Source organism: Hibiscus syriacus, unplaced genomic scaffold (assembly GCF_006381635.1).
Source record: "Hibiscus syriacus cultivar Baekdansim isolate YM2019G1 unplaced genomic scaffold, ASM638163v2 tig00116951_pilon, whole genome shotgun sequence".
NCBI lineage: Eukaryota > Viridiplantae > Streptophyta > Magnoliopsida > Malvales > Malvaceae > Hibiscus > Hibiscus syriacus.
Genome location: NW_024063482.1, coordinates 186,729 through 207,909, shown reverse-complemented (window position 1 = coordinate 207,909; position 21,181 = coordinate 186,729). Strand labels below are relative to the sequence as shown.

General features: G+C 32.2%; 3 protein-coding genes across 3 annotated transcripts; 2 read left to right on the top strand and 1 right to left on the bottom strand.

Annotated features, from left to right (window-relative positions):
- The first annotated feature begins 1,085 nt into the window (after positions 1 to 1,085).
- LOC120189072 (nuclear transport factor 2-like) lies at positions 1,086 to 6,001 on the top strand. The gene is made up of 9 exons (XM_039192407.1): positions 1,086 to 1,323; positions 1,404 to 1,538; positions 2,020 to 2,329; positions 2,693 to 2,934; positions 3,424 to 3,613; positions 3,940 to 4,073; positions 4,152 to 4,220; positions 4,909 to 4,987; positions 5,574 to 6,001. Exons 1-9 carry the CDS (start codon positions 1,291 to 1,293, stop codon positions 5,714 to 5,716), a joined length of 1,335 nt encoding a protein of 444 aa, XP_039048338.1. The 5' UTR covers positions 1,086 to 1,290; the 3' UTR covers positions 5,717 to 6,001.
- Positions 6,002 to 11,882: 5,881 nt separating this feature from the next.
- On the top strand, positions 11,883 to 15,235 carry LOC120189074 (auxin-responsive protein IAA11-like). Its single transcript, XM_039192408.1, has 5 exons — positions 11,883 to 12,472; positions 13,345 to 13,670; positions 14,100 to 14,235; positions 14,754 to 14,815; positions 14,899 to 15,235. The coding sequence occupies exons 1-5, from the start codon at positions 12,138 to 12,140 to the stop codon at positions 14,946 to 14,948; spliced, it is 909 nt and encodes a 302-aa protein (XP_039048339.1). The 5' UTR covers positions 11,883 to 12,137; the 3' UTR covers positions 14,949 to 15,235.
- A 1,148-nt stretch (positions 15,236 to 16,383) lies between these two features.
- LOC120189095 (bifunctional TH2 protein, mitochondrial-like) lies at positions 16,384 to 19,819 on the bottom strand. Its single transcript, XM_039192430.1, has 6 exons — positions 19,486 to 19,819; positions 19,286 to 19,394; positions 18,268 to 18,558; positions 17,758 to 18,175; positions 17,373 to 17,639; positions 16,384 to 17,056 (listed from the first exon to the last, which is right to left on the bottom strand). The coding sequence occupies exons 1-6, from the start codon at positions 19,665 to 19,667 to the stop codon at positions 16,638 to 16,640; spliced, it is 1,686 nt and encodes a 561-aa protein (XP_039048361.1). The 5' UTR covers positions 19,668 to 19,819; the 3' UTR covers positions 16,384 to 16,637.
- Between the last annotated feature and the right edge of the window lie 1,362 nt (positions 19,820 to 21,181).

Below are 21,181 nucleotides of genomic sequence, written 5' to 3'. Positions count from 1 at the left end.
GACTAGTGGCGTAATTTCACCATTTTTCTTTTACTTGAAAATAAAAGAGTAAAATGAGAGAAAAATTAAATGGACTTTAAATGAAAATGTTCACGAACGTTAAATAAATATGTTCATGAAAATTAAATGAACATGTTAGCGCACACTAAACAAACGAACACAAACATTTTATGGGGAAATGAATACTGCATTCGTCGAATAGATAAAAAGCAATGAATGAAAAATTTTGGGATCCAACAATTGTCGATGACAACATTCGATGGAGATCATGGTAGTCAATGATAACAATGGTGAGTGGTAACTAACGATGAAATGCTTCTATCAAATTCAAGGACCAAAATGATATTTTATCTAAAGTTCAAAGGTAAAAATGATATTTCATTTGAAGTTTGACTCAAATTAAAAATCAATCTCTTTACTAACATGTTACATTATATAACTAACATGAGTTAACGATTTAATGATCAAGATGTAATAATTAATAACATAAGTGAACAAAATTTAATAAATCAATAACGTAAGTGATTGAAACATAATTTTTCAAAATTGATGACCAAAATGAACAAAATTAAAACAAAAGTGATCATTTCAATAGTTTATCCTAACATTTAAATTTTCTTACTTGGTAACGATTTTTGAAAATAAAAAAATAAAATTGAGATGCGCATAATCACGCGCGAAAATGTTTGCTTTTCTCTACTCAAGTCTCTATCGAAGTAAATACTTACCATTTCATTTCAAAATTAGGGTAAAGTATAGTAATGGTATTGAACTTTTCTAAATATTTCATTTATATCCCAACTTTTAAAATTTTAATACAGTCCCCCAACATTTAGTCCATTTGCAATATGATTCCTGACGTAACTGTTGGGGGACCATATTGTAAACAGACTAAATGTTGGAGGAATGTATTGAAAGTTTTAAAAGTTTAACCTAAATGAAAACTTTTGAAAAGTTCAGTGACCATTACTATACTTTACCCTTTAATAAATTGATTTGGATTGAGATCCTTTCTTATTTTGTAAACCTAACCTTCATCCAGCTGCTCTTTTGATACCCAAATAAACGAAACATATCGGCAAGTGCTTTTCCCTCCGCCATTTAAAGTCTTTTTAAATAAAATATATGTATATATATAGACTAGGGTTTCTGATACTTTAACCATCGGATTCAAGACTTTTAAACTGGGGACTGCATTTGGTTTATTGGGTGAGGAGTAAAGATTAGATCTAGATCTTCTTTCGTTGCATGCTTTTGTTTTGAGGTCATCTAATTGAACCACTCATCACAATGGCCGCTACTTCTTACCCTGGACCCGTTCAGGTGATTTTTCCTTCTCATCTTTTTGTTTTCCGCTGTTCGTTATTTTGTTAATCTGTGTTTTTGTTGTTTTAAAATTTCAGGTTGGTTCATACTTCGTTGGACAATACTATCTGGTACTTCAGCAGCAACCTGATCTAGTTCATCAGTTTTACTCAGAGAACAGTACCGTGGTTCGGGTTGATGGCGATTCCTCCGAATCTGCTTCTTCCATGCTGGTAACTTTCTAATCCTAGTAATTTACTGTATAATGAATTTGCCTGGGCATGGACACTGCGTTCTTGTTCTTAATTATATCTGATAAATGTCTTTCTATTTGCCTTTTAAAATGTTTGGTTGTGTGATTTTTTAAGTTCATGTTCATGTAACAGTTGCAACATGATTATATAGATATCTGATTTGGCCTAGTATAAGCCAAGTTTGGGAGAGATGGGATGAAATTTTTTTCTTTTGTAGGCCATTCTTTTATCTATGCCATTTTTCTTTGTAAGAAAAAGGGATTCTATTGATCATTTGGATTTTACAATCCAAAGTTTACTGTTAACTGGTTTCTTTTGCCGATTTGAGTTATGAATATTGGTCTCTATGATAATTATAAAAGATTTATCAAGCTTCTTTTATCAGTAATAAACTTCCTTATATTTTACATCATAATGGGTATTTTTTGTAATTTATTGGTTTCTTAATTTCTCTCTGCAGCAAATTCATACCTTGGTCACTTCACTAACTTTTACTGCAATCGAGATCAAGACGATTAATTCTCTTGATTCCTGGAATGGAGGTGTTCTGGTGATGGTTTCTGGTTCTGTTAAAATCAAGGATTTCAGTGGGAGAAGGAAATTTGTGCAAACCTTTTTCCTCGCCCCTCAAGAGAAGGGTTACTTTGTTCTTAGTGATATATTACAGTTTATTGATGATGAAATGACTTCAAAACATCCAGCCTCCTCATTACAAGAAAACAAGCATGATTCTCAACTAAATCTATCAAGCACTGCTGCAGAGCCACCCTGTACTGTGTGCAAGCTTTTTTTCTCAATTTAATCTGAAATTTTTATTTCAAGCTATATTATTTTTTGGACTTAATCTCCACATGTAAAATTGTAGATGACTATGTTCTAACTAGTCTAATGCTTTTCAATTACATCTTTGTTGTTTCTTATGACCTTAAGTTGCCTGCTTATAAAAAAACAGCGTATTGTAGTTTTTCTTTTTTGGTTAGTAGATTTCCACATTTAAGTCTTAAATTAAAAATAACAAGTTAATTTTTGGGAAACTATTCTTCTTTCTGCTGGTCCATGTTATGTGCTTTTCTGGCGGCACAGATTTTACTTTGTTTTATTTTCGGTTTGGCCTAACATGTTGGATTTAACAGTTTCTGACTATGTTTTGGAGGAAGAGGCCAGGGAGTATGTCAACTCTGTTCATATAGATGATGATCCAGTTGATGAATATAGTCTTCCTGAGCAACCGCAGGAAGAAGATTTTGAAGCTGAAGTTGTGGAAGAGGAAGCTCCTGCTACCCATCACAGTGTGGTGAGCACTGTGCAAGAGACCCCAGCTATGCCTTTGGAGGAGCCTGTTGGAGAGGCTCCAAGAAAAACATATGCCTCTATTGTAAGTACTCCCCTGTAGCTTATTATACTAGTACTATTTTTTTATGTGAGCCTCTATGTTTATGACTCGCTTATTGAGGGTGTCACACCCGTTGCCTATTCTTGACATGTTGAAATAGCTATCATTTTATCTCTAAGTGTCTTTATTTTCTTTATCCTTAATGTAGCCAGAATATCCTTTGAATTATACTCGAGTGTGTGGCATACAACATCAGTTTTATGTTACCAAAACATGCGCATGCATGTGAAGAATAACATGCTCAAATATGAAAAAAAATTAAATTAAGTAAATAGAACCATACATGTGACTGAGAGAAAGAAATTATGGACACTTTCCGTGAATTGTCAAGTGAGAGTCAAGTATGATCTCTCCTTTCCTCTGAATTAACTTTTTTCTATCTAATACTTAGACCACAGGATAATGGTGTTTTATTTTTTTGAAATTTAAATATTTTTTATTGATTAACCTTATTTGGTGTTAAAAATGTAGTTGCGTGTTCCAAAGGAGCAATCCATTTCATCTGTTCAACCTCGACCATCTTATAATAAGACTCCCCGGAGTACTTCAGATTGGGAACATATACCAGAGCCTGCTAGTCAACAGTCACATCATGCTTGGGCAGATGTGCGTGAATCTACAGCAGAGAAAGCTGTGGAGGAAGGCTTGGTTTCTGAAGAAGGTTACTCTAGCTCTATCTACATTGGTATGTTTTGTTTATTTTAGGACTTACAGTGGTTTAGTTTTGTATTAGATGGTTTGCTTTGCCTATTTATCAATTTCCCTTCTTTAGCCTTTGCATTGATTAATGGGAAAATCTAATATGGACCATCCTGGCATTTAATTTGACCCACTGAGCATTAGGGTTTCGTTTCTACATCTGAGAAATTAATACTTTAGAGGCTGGATATTTATATCATTCCATTTCTCAAATACCTTTACTGGTTGAAATGCTTATAGTACTTGGATTAGGATTTGCAATCTGATCATTGATCTTCATTCTTTCAGATGAATATACTGGTGAATACAAATCTGTCTATGTGAGAAATTTGCCCTCTACTGTTACTGCTACTGAAATTGAGCAGGAGTTCAAGAATTTTGGCAGAATCAAGCTTGATGGTGTGTTTATCCGGAACCGCAAGGTAATTTGCTTTTCTCCTCTTTCTGCTTATCTTTGTATATTACTTCAAACAAACTAAATTTGCGTTAGATGCATGCAGGATGTTGTTGGTGTTTGCTATGCTTTTGTTGAGTTTGAAGACATTTGTGCTGTTCAGAATGCAATCAAGGTATGGATTTTAATTGTTGTTTGTGCTTTCACACAAGCGAATATGTTGGACTGCAGCTAGTAGCTTAGTTACTTTCAGTATTTCATTTTAGAGTTTCAAAAGCTCAACATTTTCTCATTTTTCCTTCTAAGCTCCTCTCTGAATTATTTTCATTGTATGTTTGTAACTACTTGTTTGACTTGTGTTTGTCTGTACCATTGAGTTTACTGTAAAAGGAGCTTTGAACAATCTTTTAACACTACCCTTGTGATTACATTTTATATTTTTTTTCGTGGTTACCTATATTGTTGGATCAAATTTAAGATACATCCATGTACCTTTATGATGGTTTTTTTCCGTTGCTTATGATGGATGAGATGGAGATGGCTAGCACAGCTATGAAAGTGTTTCTTGAGTAAATACAGGAAAAAAAGGAAGCGGATTTCTAGAGAGGAGAGTGAAGGAAATAAACCTTCCTTTGTTTTTCCTTTAAATCAAAATTGACTTATAGCACCCTCAACGGTTGAAGCTTTATAGTTTCATTGTATGAATGACTTTTTATATACCTAGGTGGTTCCATGACGTGACATTATTTTCTTTTGTAGCTAATTTGTATATTCATTGCCATCCTGAAGCTTTTATGGTTTTCCTTTTGGCTTCTGTACTTATTTGTTATACTAATACTGACCGAGTTGTGTTCCTTCTATAGGCATCTCCTATACCATTGGGGGGAAGACAAGTCTACATTGAGGAGCGCAGACCAAATAGCAGCAGTATACGTGGAGGAAGTATATGCCCTAATACACACTCTTTTATGCACTCTAGCATTTCGTTCTATATTTTCAATAAAGTGCACTTTCATGTTGCTGCTTTTGGGTATCTTCAGAACATGCACAAAAGCATTCTTGTGATCCAAAATTACTCTTCGCAAAATTTTTGAGTGACAAAATTCTTGTGCTGGTTGCTTCACTAAAGTTTTGCATATCTATGATAATCTTCTAGGTGGATATGGTTGGGTGATAAACAAACTTCCATTATAACTCATAACTATGATAGTCATTAATTTTGTCAACTCCATATACCAAATTTACCATCTTGAACATTAAGAATGTGATTCTATAGTGTGTAACATATTAGGATTGCATTACTTCATTCTTCTTCCTTATGCCAAGGAACCAAAAAGAAAAAAAAAAGAAACTATTCTTCCTGCTTGTCTTAAACGTGCATTTGTTGTAATTTTTTTTTGATAGAATGCATTTGTAGTAATTGATTTGCATGGATGGGTTACAAATGGTAGTCAACTTTAGCATTCTCATAGTGAATTTGCTTGGAGTATTGCTTTGTCGACATGATTTTGCCATTGAAAATGACCAGGAAGGGGAAGAGGTAGAGGCAGTTATACACCCGAGGCCTCGAGAGGTCGCTTTGGTTCTCGTAGCTCGGGTAGGGGAAACAATCAAGAATCTGGCGACTACAGATCAAGAGGCAACGGTTTGTATCAGCGAGGTTCTAGGTGAAGTTTTCAATTTCAACTTCTTGCATGAATCTTGGGGGGTGATTTCTAATTAGACATTTCCCATCAGTGGCTTCAGAAAATATGCTTGTACTTCCAGTTTTTTTTTTTTTGCCAGTGTTATTTCTCATAAAAGAATTGTTTGATGGGTGTATGGTTTTCTCCTCTTGAATGCTTTTTATTATGCAGTTCAATTGGAACATCCTTTTTTATATTTTTGAGCTGTTCTATGCACAACTAGATTTGTCACACCTATATTTTTGAGTGAAAAGAAGTTACATTTTTAAGTTTCTTTTTTACATAATATATCAAAATTCAATCAAGGAGTAGTGCAATCCAATTAATGTTAATAATGTAATTCATTTAGTTACATCTCTAATTAGAGGGTTCATTTTTTTTTATACACATTTGTAAGTAGAGATGTGTAGAAATAATATTTTATCATATATGTGTCTAGCCTCATTTAATTAAATTAATAACTATAAGATTATTTGCACAATTTATTCGATTACATTTATAATTGGAAATTTAATTATTTTTAATAAAATTAATCGAAATTCTCTTTAGACCAACTTGAATATGTTAATTCGGGTTTTAAGATGTAACGAATATAGTTGCAAAATGCTCTTCTATGTATATAGATATATTTTTTATGCATTTCATATTTGTTGTATCAATGAGTATCTAATTAATATTGTATTTATTTCCATATTTCATTCATATATAATTATATTTATAAAAATATATAAAGTTTTGAAAACAATAAAAGAAATGAGCATATTTAACAATTCTTTTAATTAGTAAATGGTAATTGGAGTATAAATATAATTATATATTCTTTACGGTAATATTTAATTTTTTTTAATAGTTTAGAATAATTATAAGGTGTATTCATTTAGAATATTTCTTAATCACTATACATACATCCGGTAAACATAACTATTTTAATTTAAAACTTTTAAAAAGAGCGATATTTCATTTACTATTAAATCCGTTTAATGAGTTGTAAAATATATTTTATTAAATTATCAGCAACATTAAAAGGTTTATATTGCGAACATGAAAGAAATTCAATTGGCATCATTTTCAACAACAATAATAATAATGACAAAAAAAAACTGCCCTCATCAAGACTTCACTAATTAATATGTCAAAAATCTAAAACATGATGGTAACAAATACCAACCAAACCAGAGGAGGTGAAAGAAAGGGAGGAAAGTAAGGGTACAGGTGTCGCGAGCTGGAAAGTTAAACAATGTCACGTGTCAGCTAACCAGCTGGATAGGCCCGCAGACTTATTATGATTCGGTTGTATTTAATCATGCCTGAACTCTATGTTTAACGCTCACACTTGGGTCCCACCTTTCGAAATTGAATTATGATATTTAAAATTCAGTGATCAAATTGAATTATAATATTTGATTTCTTTTCTTTTTCCTTTTTCATAATTTTAGATAACATTTTTAATCATTGTTATCATCGAGCCGCCATCAACTCTCATTTCCATTTTCTTATAAAAAATGTCACATAAAAAAATACTATAATACGATATATGACATAGAACGATTCAAAAAAATTATTAGATTTAATAGTCAATATTAAATAAAAAAGAAAAAAATTGAGTACATATGTTTAATTGAATCTAGAAAGGTATCGTATTTTTAAAGACCAGAGGATTTTGGACATCGTTAAAGCTAATAAGAAAAATAGGAAATATAGGGAAGCGTGTAGTCAGTGTGTCTCCTGCTCCTAAAACAGCAGCGTACGCCCTCTCTTTCACGCAAAAAACAGCTCACTCACTCCATATCTTCGTTTCTTAAGACATTTTAAAATATAAATTTACAAAGTTTATTGGTGTAATGTTTTAGGTTTGATAGTGTAATGTTTTCGATGCAACCATTATTGGTGTCGTTGTTATTAACGGTACTGAACGATCGATCATCCATCGTCGTCCATCTAGGGTTGTGAGCTTGAGTTATATTGAGCCTGACTTGACTCGACTCAAAAAGTAAAAATTTAAGTTCGAATTGATTAAAAAATTTATGAGTTTAAAATTGTCAAGTCTGACTCGAACTCGAAATAACAGACGGAAGTTTGACTCGACTCGAAAGCCTCATGAACTTAAAATTTTCAAGCTTGACTCGAAATAAAAAATTGAAACTCGACTAGAGAATGGCAAAAAACCCTTAAACTCAAAATATTATTAGACTTAACTCGATTGAAGTTCGAACTCGAACCTAAACCTTAAATTCATGAAAGTCTTATATTGTAATTTTTTTAAAAATAACATATGAATATTAATAATAATATAATTTAAAAAATCTAAAATTTTAATATATTATTTTTCGAGTTGCTCGCAAGCTTTTTGAGTTAGGTATCAAGTAGTTCACTTCGGCTCGTTAAGAATTCGAGTCTAGTTCGAGCTCGACTCGAGTCTATTTAATTCGAGAGTTGATCAAACTTTTATCAAATTGATCTCAAGTAGTTTATAATCTATTTCGTTTTATTTACAGCTCTAAGTCCATTCACTAATTGATTATCGACCCCAAACCCATAAATCCTTAATTAAATCCATCCCTTATTATTTTCCCTTCACAAGATGCACACGATTCATGTCTATGGAGTTTCATGATCATAATGATTTGAGATTATGATTTAGGGGATTCATATTGAAAGAAGGTTGTACTTGTCTAGCATCGAAAACATTTGAGAATATAGATAAAATAAAGGTAAACAACGAGGAAAGTGATGGTGACAAACGATGAACGAGTGACTGATGATGAACGAGTGACTGTTCAATAACGATAACAGATGTAGTTAACGATGATTGATAATAGAGTTTGAAATATGACAATTTAAGATTTTAAAGTTTTTTTTATATATAATTCTAAAGAAATTTGAGGGTTTTTTAAAAACTTATAAGTTTTTAAAAATATTTTTTTTAAAATTTTTATAAATGTGATATGTGTCTTTTTTTTAAATAATTAATGATTTATTTTATCGATCGTAAAAAATCAAACGGTAAAACACCTAAAATAAATTAAATTTATAAAAATTTGGCATAAATAGTTAATGATACGTGTCATGTTTTAAGTGGTTAATGATTTATGCCAACGGATATTAGTATAAGTGGTTGAAATTCAGGAATTTAAGTTTATAATATTAAATTCGAATCTTATCACCGTTATTCATGATGTACACTATAAAAACACTTGAAATAATAACGTAAAAAACGTTAACCATGTAAAATAAACAAAGTATATACTAATTTAAACAGTTAATTATTGGTTAAACTAAAATGAAAGGATGGCAAGAGACAGTTGCTGGTTGTGTTGTGAGTGAGTACGTGTTGATGTTACGTTGAGCTGTCGATTTTTGCATTCCATTCAAAACCCGTGTGCCGTGGTGCTTTGCTTCAAGTTTGGGTTTACTTTTAGGGTTGGTCTGGTCCCTAACCTAATTAATTGTCGTGAATTCATAGGAATAGAAGGATGGGTGTGGGTCCCTTCATATTTGGGCCCCGCCCTTGTCGGCTTGTCGTTTGGGTGGTGCTTGTAAATGGACCCCTTCTTCTCCTTTGTCGCGATATGAGATTAACGTTAACCATTCAAATATTTTAAAAAATTCAGTTAAGTTGTAAATAAACTGAACGCACACGAACAAATGTATATTCATGTTCGTTCATTTCATAAATAAACGAACATAAACGAACACGAACATATTTTTTTTTTGTTCATGTTCGTTCATTAAGGAATATAGTTTGTTCATGTTCGTTCATTTAAATGATAAACAAAAATAAACGAACACAAACGAACGAACATGATAAATGAATATAAAAGAACACAATAAATGAACAACACAAACATAAAAAATAAACTTATTCGAACACGACAAATAAATGTAAAAAAATTAAACAACAAGAATAACAACTTAAAATTCTTTAATATAACCTGAAACTTAAGAGTTAATTTGTTCGAATACGACAAAAACATACATAAATCATAAATAAACTGTATGAACATAATAAAGTCTTAAAGTTAATTTGTTCAACAAAACAATATTCTTGAAATCCAAACAATTTCAATAATATTTGTAACATATTCAACTTGCCATCTGTTTGAACATAATGAACGAACATAAATGAACGAACATAAACGAACATATAATCGAACGTTCACGAACGTAAATGAACGAACGATCTCTTTGTTCGTGTTCGTTCATTTAATTAAACGAATGCAAAATCTTATTCACGTTCATTCATTTAATAAATAAACAAACATAAACGAACTTCCCGCTGCACAGTTCATTAACGGTTCACTGAACGTTCAGCTCATTTACATGCCTATAAGTTATTACTTTTTCATCTAACTAAAAATATTATAATTATATAAAAAATATTAAAAATATAAAACATGAAATATTTCTAAAAAAAATAATCAGAAACTATATTTAAAAAAATATAAAAAATATTTAAAAAAACATTAAACATTATGAAAAATTCTAAAAATATGATATTTTGATAAAATTATAAAAATTATAATTCAAATCTTAATCACTTTAATTAACAAAACATTTTTAATTAACTAAACCATAGATAAATCACATTCCAACTATATGGTTTCATCATAAATTTTAAATATTTTAATATTTTTTGATGTATATATATATATAATATTTTTTTTTATTTTTTATATTTTGAAAGGATTTTTTAATATTTATATTTTTAAAAATATTTTTATTATTCTAATAATACTTTATCTTCTTCTAATATTTTTTTAAATTTTGATATTTTGTTTTTTCTATAATTTTTAAAATTTTAGATCCTTCAATGTTTTTTTTATATTTTTAATAATATTTAAAAAATTTAATTATTAAATAAAATTTTAAAATTTTTAAAAAATAATATAAAATTTTAAAAATTAATTTTATAAATAATTTTAATTTTTTTTATAGAATATTTTAAATAAATTTAAAATGTCATATGACAACATCATGTTGTAACACATGATACAAATGATTAAAAAATTAATTAATGAATAACATTAGTTATTTAATATATTTGATCTTAAATTTTATGATAAATATTTTCTTAAATATAATTAAAATTTTCAGAAATTTAGAGTCTTTTAATATATTTGATCTTAATTTTTTTTAATATAATTTTACTCAAATAACCAATTTTTTTCTGAAATGGCTGAGTGTTTAATGTTTTGATATTTGTTACCATGGTTATTTAAGGTTAAGCAATGTATAATCAATATCCCTAAATAATACACACTGGTTCTAAAATAAGACAAAGCAAGGAAATCAGATAGACAGAGATACCTATTCCCCAAAAACAGCATATCTAAAAATAAAACAACAATATCACTCATTTGTCTTCATATATGCTGCCTTTTAGCTTCATAAATGGAATTTCCCTTTTTAAGAGCTAAATTCTAAAATCAACAAATATCTTCAAACCCTCTATCTATGTTGTTTGTCTGATATCCCCAGATATTAGAAATAAAAACTATAAGGAGAGAAAATGGGGTCTGATTAGGGTAGTAAATGAGTTGAGTTTAAGAATTGTTGGGTTTGATTTGATTCTAAAAGTTTGAGTTTGAGTTTGATTTGACTAAAAAATTCACGAATTTAACATTGTGAAACTTAACTCAAGCTCGAAAAAATTTAAATTTGAAACATTCTTAAACTTAACTTGATTGAAGTTTAAATTTGAACGTAAACCTTAAATACATAAAAATTTTATATGTTAATAAAACTGTAACAAATAAATGTTAATATTATTAATAATTTAATTTAAAAAATAAAATTTTAATATATTATTTTTTGAGTTACTCACGTGATTTTTCAAGTTATATATTAAATAATTCGCTTTGACTCATTAGAACTCAAATCAAATTTTTTCAATTCAAATATTAATCAAGTTTTAGTCAAAATCAAACTTAAATTACTTACAGTTACATGTCTCATTCACATCCTATACGAGATTAAGCAAAAACAAGGTCTATAAAGATGGCGGATTAGAGAGAAAAATGATATTTTTTTCTTTTTGTAAGACTTTAATATAAAAGAAGATTAATGGAGGAGGAGAGCATAAAAGCAGACAAGGTAGGGGCCCAACTCATCACTACAAACCGCAGGCGGCGGCAACAGCAGCACCATACCCAACCTAACCAACCTTTCCTTTAAAACCCTATTTTTTCTTGTAACTTTATATTTTTATTATTTTTTCTTCTTGATTTTCCTTTCATTTCCAGTTTCCCAATACCCACCAAACTTTAAGCTTAATACCCCTCCTCCCAAATTCTCCATCTTTGCCCTCTGCCTACAAATTTGCAAGCTTTACCTGTAATTCATCTCTTATATTCTACAGTTATAAAATTCAAAACTTGGGGTGAACCAAGGAGTTGTTCTAATTTTCAATGGAAGGCAGTGGTGTTGGTGGTTCTGAAAGTGGGTCTATGTCTACAGTTTCAAGGGAGGACAACATGGTGGTGTCCTCAGTGGATTCTTCTTGCCCTGATGAGTCTGAGTTGGAGTTGGGTCTTGGTTTGAGCCTTGGTGGTTTTAAGACCCACCAAGTTTCGAAAGGTGCTCAATTTGCTAGGATTTTGACTTCTAAGGATTTCCCTTCTGTGATTCCTGATGCTTCTCCATCGTCTTCTTCATCATCTTCTTCATCTTCTTTAACTAGAGCTAATGTCACTGCTGGGACCAAGAGGACTGCTGATTCTGTGGCTGCTGCTAATGGCTCTAGGTATGTTTTAATTTATTAGGTCGTGCCCTGAATTATGCTCATGCTGTTGGATGTAATTGGTTTTTACCTGAATCTATCTGTTTTCTATGTAATTCTGTTATAACACTTAGTTACCCTTATAAGCAGGGATGGACTGCACCCTGGAAATTTCAAGTTCCTACATAGTTTTAAGTATTGATGATCTAATTTCGCACCCCTAAATTTCTAATATGATTCGCACTGCTGACATAAAATACTGCATCCGTCATAAGGTATGTGTGTGGCTCTCATCAGTTGCAGATTTTGGTACTTAAATCCAAGATCATGAGAAAGACAGTTAACCAAAGGGAAAGTAAAATTTGGTACTTGAATGTGCTAATGTTGTCAATAGATTACCATTATAAGAATATGAATGATTATTCCATTCAGAAAAGAGATAGCAATGGAGACAACTTTATTGTTAGGTTGTTGAAGATTTCGTAGGCTTCCACTTTCCTTGAGATTGATCATTTTGGTGGCTAACAAATTATTTATCGATTCTATCTTTTAAGATATAAATGTTGATAGATAACACAGTCCCGATCGTGGAAGTTCATTCCGAATTCAATATATGTTGCTATTTGCTTGGTGATATTAGTGAAATACCAGTTTATATGGAAACCTGTATGTCTTGGGCACCTTATATACTACTAGGCTTTGTCTTTGGCGAGGCGAAACCAATGCCGTCGAGATGGTTCTAATGTCTACAATTGTTCTTTTGGTATAACCATTTTGGCACCATATAATAACTATTCTTACTGTTAACTTATTGTGGTCGCTGGATGTTAAATCGCATATTGCGAGCTTCTAGACCTTTTCTTACCATATGTTATTTTTTCTTGAATTTGGAACAGTCAAGTCATGGGGTGGCCTCCTATCAGAGCTTATAGGATGAATAGTATGGTTAGCCAAGCAAAATATCTGGCCGCTGAAGGATTTAACTCAACAATGGAGAACCATAAAAGTGAAACCTCTATGGTTGAGAAGAGTACTGCTGGCTTCGACAGATACCAGAATAACAGCAGCATTAAACTCAGAAAATCCTTGTTTGTGAAGGTGAATATGGATGGAATCCCGATTGGAAGAAAGGTTGATTTGAATGCACATGAATCCTACGAAAAATTAGTGAAAACTTTGGAAGATATGTTTCTGAAAACCACCCCAAGCATCAATCCAGCTGGTGAGATTTTCTTTGTTTTTTTTCTTTCTTTCTTTCTTTCTTTCTTCTGTTAACATTCAGAAGATGAGTTAAGTACTCATCTATCGGTTGAAGGGATGTCCTCTACTATACGATGAAAATGTCTTAAATGATACATGGGATTTAACGAAAATGATTGTGTATGCTTAAGACTCACTACTTTGCATTATGCAAAATCAAAGTGTGTATGGGATCTAAGCACCCTAGCGTGCGAATTTTGGCATTGTGAATGGAGCAATCTGGGTTGTCCCGATAATGAGTCTCTGTAGTATCTGATCCTGATTAATCAACCAATGAGTCAAATAGCGGTGGTTATAAAAAGAAGTAAAGCATTTGAAAGACTATTTTTTATTAGATGATTATCGGAGCTTGTCTCTCTTTGATGAATGTTGTCATGATTTTTTTGATCAGGATCAACGACTCTAGAGCTTGGTATGATGAAAAAAATAACAAGACCTTCCAAACTGCTGGATGGATCATCTGATTTTGTGCTTACTTACGAGGACAAGGAGGGTGATTGGATGCTTGTCGGAGATGTTCCTTGGGAGTACGTAAACTTCTCTATTACGTGTTACTTTACATTTTTATTTTCATATGGTTTTGCTCGTATGACACTTCATAAACGATTTTCATTCCTTTTTTTCCTGGACTGAAACAAAATGTAGAACTGCCAAGACTTTCACTTTGTACAAATGTGTAAACAGAATCTCAAAACTTATAGTGTTTATTATCTTTTAGCCATCAATTGGTTCAGACTGAAAACCGAGGAGAATGAAAGAAAAAGATAAAAAATATTCATGCATGTGTCTATCCTCTAGTGCCCTCAAAATTATTATAGTCTCTAGAAGAATTGCTGTATATATCTTGGTGCATCATCTTGTTCTGTTTTAAATGTAAAACGAACGGTTCAACTTAGAACTTTGTGAAAGTAAGTGAGAACAACATGAAGAGGCTAAAGGTGCGGTTATTTGCCTATCAGTAACAGAGTAGATATAGAGAACTGTTATCATGGATTAAATGGTGTCTTCTCGTAACACATTGTGAATCTTCTCTTGTTCGGTACAGGATGTTCCTTAGCTCTGTCAAGAGGCTTAGAATCATGAGGACATCCGAGGCTACCGGATTGGGTACCTAGATTCGTATTCTCTTCTAATCATGCTTTCATAGCTTTCAAATCATATCTAAGGTTGCTTTAATTCATAATTTACAGCACCACGGTTGGAAGAGAGGAATCACAGACAAAGAAGTAAACACATCTAGAATGTTGAATATTGTTCTCTCAAGCAATATGGCAACACATGAAACAAAAAAGGGAAGTACAGAATAGTCGAAGCACTTCGACGGAGTAAAGTTCGAACTCCAAAGAATCTCAGGTTTGTTTCTGGTTACTGTATTATTTTGTTACATGTTTTCCTTCGATCTTTCGATTACAGTCTCAAGTAATAGTTACCATACTTACTGAAAGGCACCAATGTATCAGTTTTCAATGCAATATTATATACAAAAGTACCTAGTAAAGTGATGTATTTTTTTGTTGTTGCTGTAAATAACAGAGCCATTTTACTGTAAATTTTTCTCTTTGGGAAGAATTCAGAACTGTTATGTATGGATTGTGAAGAATTTCCAGTTTCCAAGAATTGACCTATTGGATCTTTACCATTAGAAAAACATTTGAGTTTTGACAATGAGAATTAACAATTTCAGCTTCAATGGATTTCAATGTGAACCGGTGACTGCAAGCATTAACAAAAGTACAATGCTACATACGAAGATGAATATAGTTTAGTTTTGGCCGGGAGTTGAGGGCTGCCCTTAAACGTCGCTATTTATTTTATGTTAAGGGGCGAACTTATAAAATTTTAGAGGGTGAAAATAGATATTCAATAGAAAACACTTGAAGTATATGAAAATTTTAAATTTTCAGGGGATGGTTATCCCCGTCAGCCCCTCTCGATCTATCTTTGTTTACAGGTGAAGTGTTAAAAACTTGCTTTTCACTGTTAGACGTATTTCCGCCATTGTTGCTGTAGCTTTTCCTTATGGTTTTGCCTCAGCAAGCATTGTAATGACATCCTTCGTCGAATATCTGTCTTTGGGGAGCTTGGCATTGCAAAGAAGTGCTATCCTAACAACTAAGAGAGTCTCAATGAGTGACTGGCGGATGGCAATCGTGATGGAGATAAGCATGCCCTCGTGCATCTTCGAGAGAGAGTAAAAAATGTTTGGTCAAAAGGTACCGATATAAGCAAACGGTATCAATTCAGCCGTCTAAATGTCAGATCATACTATAAAATGATAATGTTAGTGATCATTTCATTATTTTTAGAATTTCAACGCTAAAAGAAAATTGCTTATACTTCAATGATCATTTATATAATTTACCCTTAAAAAATAATTAATTTTTAAATTTCAAAACAAATAATTTAAATTATACAAGTTTTAAATCAATTCGAATAAATAGTTCAAACTAAATAACTTAGCTAGAATTTAAAATGATCAACTTGCTTTTTTATGGAGAGTTGGGGAAACATTTCATAATCAGCTGTGAACTAGCAAACATTGATCTGTAGAGTTTGAGAAACATTTGACTATGAATTCGCAAACAAACGAGAAAAACAACTTATAGAATAAATAAATAAACCAAACATACATTCCTCGAGTTTCGTAAAGGAATATATATCGGCATTACAATATTTTCTTTCTTAAATGCAACTCAAATGACAACTGAGCCAAAACATCGGATAATGAACTTGCTTCAGTAACTACACAATTGTACCTGTGATACCAGGATCTGTATGTTGAATTTGTTTGGCAGTCCCTAATGAAATAAGTAAAAAAAAGAATCAGGGATGACCTGTGGACCTTGAGAAAAATTAGCCACAATTGAGATTTCTATATGTATATATAATGACTGTAAATTGCTTCCTTTGATCAAGCAGAGAGAAGGATTTATGGTGATGAACCCAGAATAAATGCATGTATCTCATCCCAGCTAGAGACCGTGTATAAAGTGCCAGAAAGCTTTTTCCAATTAGAACAACTATCTTCCACCACCTCTCTCTGTTTCTCCACCAAACCGGAGAACAATGGCACAAAAGAAACGCCAAACTGTTCCCCCAATCGTCTTAGGGTGGGATTTGAACCCATCATGATACCTATGTCTGCTTTGAGCATGCAGAGTAAGTCACCGACCGAGCCTCCAATATAAACTGTCAAGTGCTGGCTATCTTGGTCTCTGTTGTTTAATATGTTATTGAAAGTCTGGAGCTTTTCCATGGGAGACTCTAACTTCTTAATGATTTCCCCTGTGGTGATGGACTCTTCACAAGCTAACTCATTGGAGCAAACATTTAGAGCTTTTACATCCCCTGATAAGAGAATTAGGAGGCGTTAAAAATGCATTACTTTGGAAACTGATGGTCTTTGTATATTCAAGTCATCCTAACACTCACAGATAGCATGGAAGCATGATAAGCAATAAGCCTACTTTGGATATGATTCCTGATATATAATACTGCATTATACACTATGACATCCAAACTCCCTATTTGGCTTGCAATATCTAGTCATCCTTATGTCTAGAGTGTAGACTCTATATCTTTTATCCACCTCTTCAAATTAAATATTAAATATTTGATTTTTTTAATGTGTAATATAGCATGGCTTCAGTGTTCAAGTGATTACCTGTTGAAAATGCCGAACGAATGAGATCCCCACACCAACAATAAGAAAGTACATGCAAAGAAGCAGTGAGATTTTCATTTTTCATGATTCTCCCGATAAACCCTTTACAACCATCTTGAAGGATCAAACCTTGGCCAGCCCTTTTTATATCCTCTTGATTCAAACCCTTAAGTACTCCTGACTGAACCACTCTTGAATTTGCAGCCTTCTCAAAATGTGCAAATTGCTCAAGTGCTTCACAGAGACCTTCATAACTGAAACTTGTTGCTGCACAAGTAAAGAACACAAAATGCTCACTTAGCAATGTCCTCTAAATACTAAAAATTCGCAACAAATTCTCACCAAATCCATGCTAGACTAAAAGATTGGCAGTCATTTATCAAACCTGTCTCGGTTGTTTTGATGCTTTCTATACACTGTTCAAACTCTTCGGTATACCGGGCAGAAAGGACATCCCATATGCTCCTCAAATCGGCAGATGACAACCGAGCAAGTTGGGTTTCAGATCCACCAGAGTCTGCCTTTGGCCTTGTTATGATTGCAATCTCTGCTAATATAGCAGAGGAATCAAAAGCAGCGCAAGTCAAGTCAAAGTCGCAAAATATGAAGAGTTCACCACCCACTGCAGGGTCTAGAGTCCGAGACAAAGGGACCACCGTTTCCTGTATAATTGGTTGAGACGAGAAAAATTCTACTTCCAGTCTCATAGATTGATGGTAGACTTTTTCTATGACATCCAGCTCTTCACCTGTTAAAGTTACACTTAGTGTATCCAGCAGCTCTTCAATTCGAAAAGCATAAGCCTGAAATCAGAATTGAGTAAAGTGATTCTTTTCCAAACAACCAAAGGAAATTTTCTAGTTCAGTTAGCAAAAGTACTAATAATCTGATGTACCTCAAAATTTTGAGAGCAATAATGACCAATCCACTTCTTGTAAATGTGACTGCCGTCATTAGGATCTAGAAGAGCTTGGATCTCTTTATTCATAAAGGCAAAGAGCCTCATGCAAGGTGCAATAGCGCCAAGTGTATAAGCAGCAACTTTTGTCTTCTCAAAAGGGGTTGCAAGTTTACCGGGGACTCTTTCTCCTTCAATTCTACCAGAGGCTGTTGCCAACAAAAAATCCGTATACTTAATAGTTGTATTTGTCGGAATTCTCTCCTCTGGTAGTTCAAAGCCCCATTCCTGCATTGTAGGTCATTGTCAAAAGAGACTAAAAGTAACCGCCACTACATACCTAAATGAAGAATGAAGCGATCCAAGTTAAATTACGTAATCTTATATATGAGGATCTTGGCCTAGATAGTGTACAATTTGTCTATGAATTGTTATCTTATACATTAGTTCTAGGGTTAAAAACTCCACAAGAGCCCATACCAACAAAAAGGAAAATCCACAAGCAATTTCATATTTGCAACATGCCTGTTAAACTATAAATAACAAAGTCGATACTGAACAACTTACATCTATGCATTTACTTAAAGAAAACGAGGCAATTAATCTAACCCATTTACATCATCATTGATGTATAAGGAAAGGTTACATATATCTTTAAGCATATTAGAAATTTTCCTTCAACAACATACGGCTAATTGGCAAGTTAGCAGCATCAAATACAACTAATAAACCTGAAAATTTCCCATGGCATGAGATATGAAGTTTTGAAAAATATATTACTAACACCAATTAGTAATCAATCAGAAACAAATAAAGTGTCTAGTTCGCCACAAACGCCAATTAAAATGTTATTCGTGTTTTTTTCCCTTTTATCCAATGAAAATAGCAATAATGATCGTGAGCAGCGCTAATCCTAAGTATCATAATTTCAAAATAATAATAATAACAACGATTCGTTTTTTATTTTATAAAATGAAACTATAGAAACATCAATAAAGAGGAAAAAATAGCTTACTTGGACGAGAGAGTCGTTTGAATTGAGCTTGCCTTGAATATATTTCCTTAGCTTTCGTATTGCCTGCTTGTCTTCGTCATCATCAGCGCATTCCTCCGCTAATTCATACCTGAAATTTCCCAAATAAATATAATAAACGAAAAAAACTAAAACAACTAGCGTAATGATTAAGCTTTTAGCAGTGATTCGTAGTGACTCACGCGTGAACAAAGGCATTGAGTAAATGAACATGCTGAGAGATATAGTGCTGGAAAGAATCGGCACTTAAATTCCCAGCTGCAACGCAAACGAAGAAAGGAGTGTAATTAACAAACACCGATTCGCTCCTGAATTTGTTCCACAGCTTCCTCGCGATTCCCCCTTCGACGTCCATCCCTCCCATTCCTCGCCGTCGTTTTCGATGAAAAAAAATAACACGGATGATCGGATCGGAAGAGAAATGGTTTATAAGCAAAGAATGAAAGATAAAACAAGGGAAAAGGGAGCAGTTTGTATTGGAGATTTGGACCCAGTAACAAATAAACAAGAAAAAGAGAAGAGATGGTGAATTGATTAATTTATACGTTTGATTTCCTTTAATTATAATTTTCAAAAAATAAGTGTGAAAGAGAGGATGGTGAAGAATTTGATTAGAGGCCGGCGGTCAACGGGAAGGGATACATCGAGATCGAGTTCTCGTGAGAGAGATAGAGAGAGAAAAAGGAGGCTCGGTGACTCAGTCCGATCTGTTTCTTACTTTCTTTCCTCTTTTTCATCGAACAAACTACGGCACATATAATGCAATTTACAGCTCTCTTATACGCGTTTGCATTCCGTATTATTTTTCACGTAAATCGCGTAAAAATAAAAATATCATATACTTTCTTCTATAAATAAATCAAAGGATTAATTGCACTATAAATTTTCAAACTATGCTCAAGAATCTCAAAATTTTTAAATTGGTCCCAAATATTTCTAATTGAAGTTTAAAATATTAATATCACAATAATTGAATTCTTTTTATAAATTTAAATATGACATGAAATATATTTATAATCTCAAATCTATCGTATCTTAGGGATAACTTTAAATTGTTTTTAAGTATTAAAACAACAATCCTTTGTAAATTTCATTGAGATTATCTTTTAACTTTTTTGTTATTAAAAAACATATATAGATAACTACATACTTAAACCTTCTATTTTAATTTACCTAGTTTCCCCCTTTCTATTATTAGTTACAATTTGCTCTCTTAGATTGATATTCGATAAATTTAATTTGATATTTTAAGGCTTAAATTAACAGTTGAGCTAGGATAAGATATAATTGATATAATATTAAACTCCTGAAAATTAAAATTTATGTGATAGTTTTGGGATGTTGGAAGAGATATAAGGGGCAAATAGAAGTTTTAGGTAATAATAAAATGAACTAAAATAAGTGTTGGAAAGGAAAATGAAGTGAAAATCATGGGTCAAAGTTCAAGCATACCGACAATGGAGAGCAACTTGCAAAGAATAATAATATTAGTAGCTTGCTTTCAGCCTTTCACTTTTCTAAAAAGTTCCCTGCTCTTTAATTCTATGTGAAAATTTGGCCTTTACCAATTTACCCCACTCCCAAGTCACAACATAAGTTTTCTTTTTCAAAAAAAAAAAAGTTCAGTGGAAATCGGATTATTCACATATTTAGGTGTTAAAATCGTATTAAATTTATGTTAATATATTTAATTATTAGTTGAGGCTTCGAATATTCATTACTGTGTTTCTTTTCTCGTTTAATAGCTCTGTTTTATATATTTTTATAAATTAAAAATAATTAATTATTTATAAAATAATTAATTATTATGGTTCTTACACGTGTGGAAGAATGGAACACGAATGGGCGATTATTCTTTATTGTGTTGGCGAGGAATGG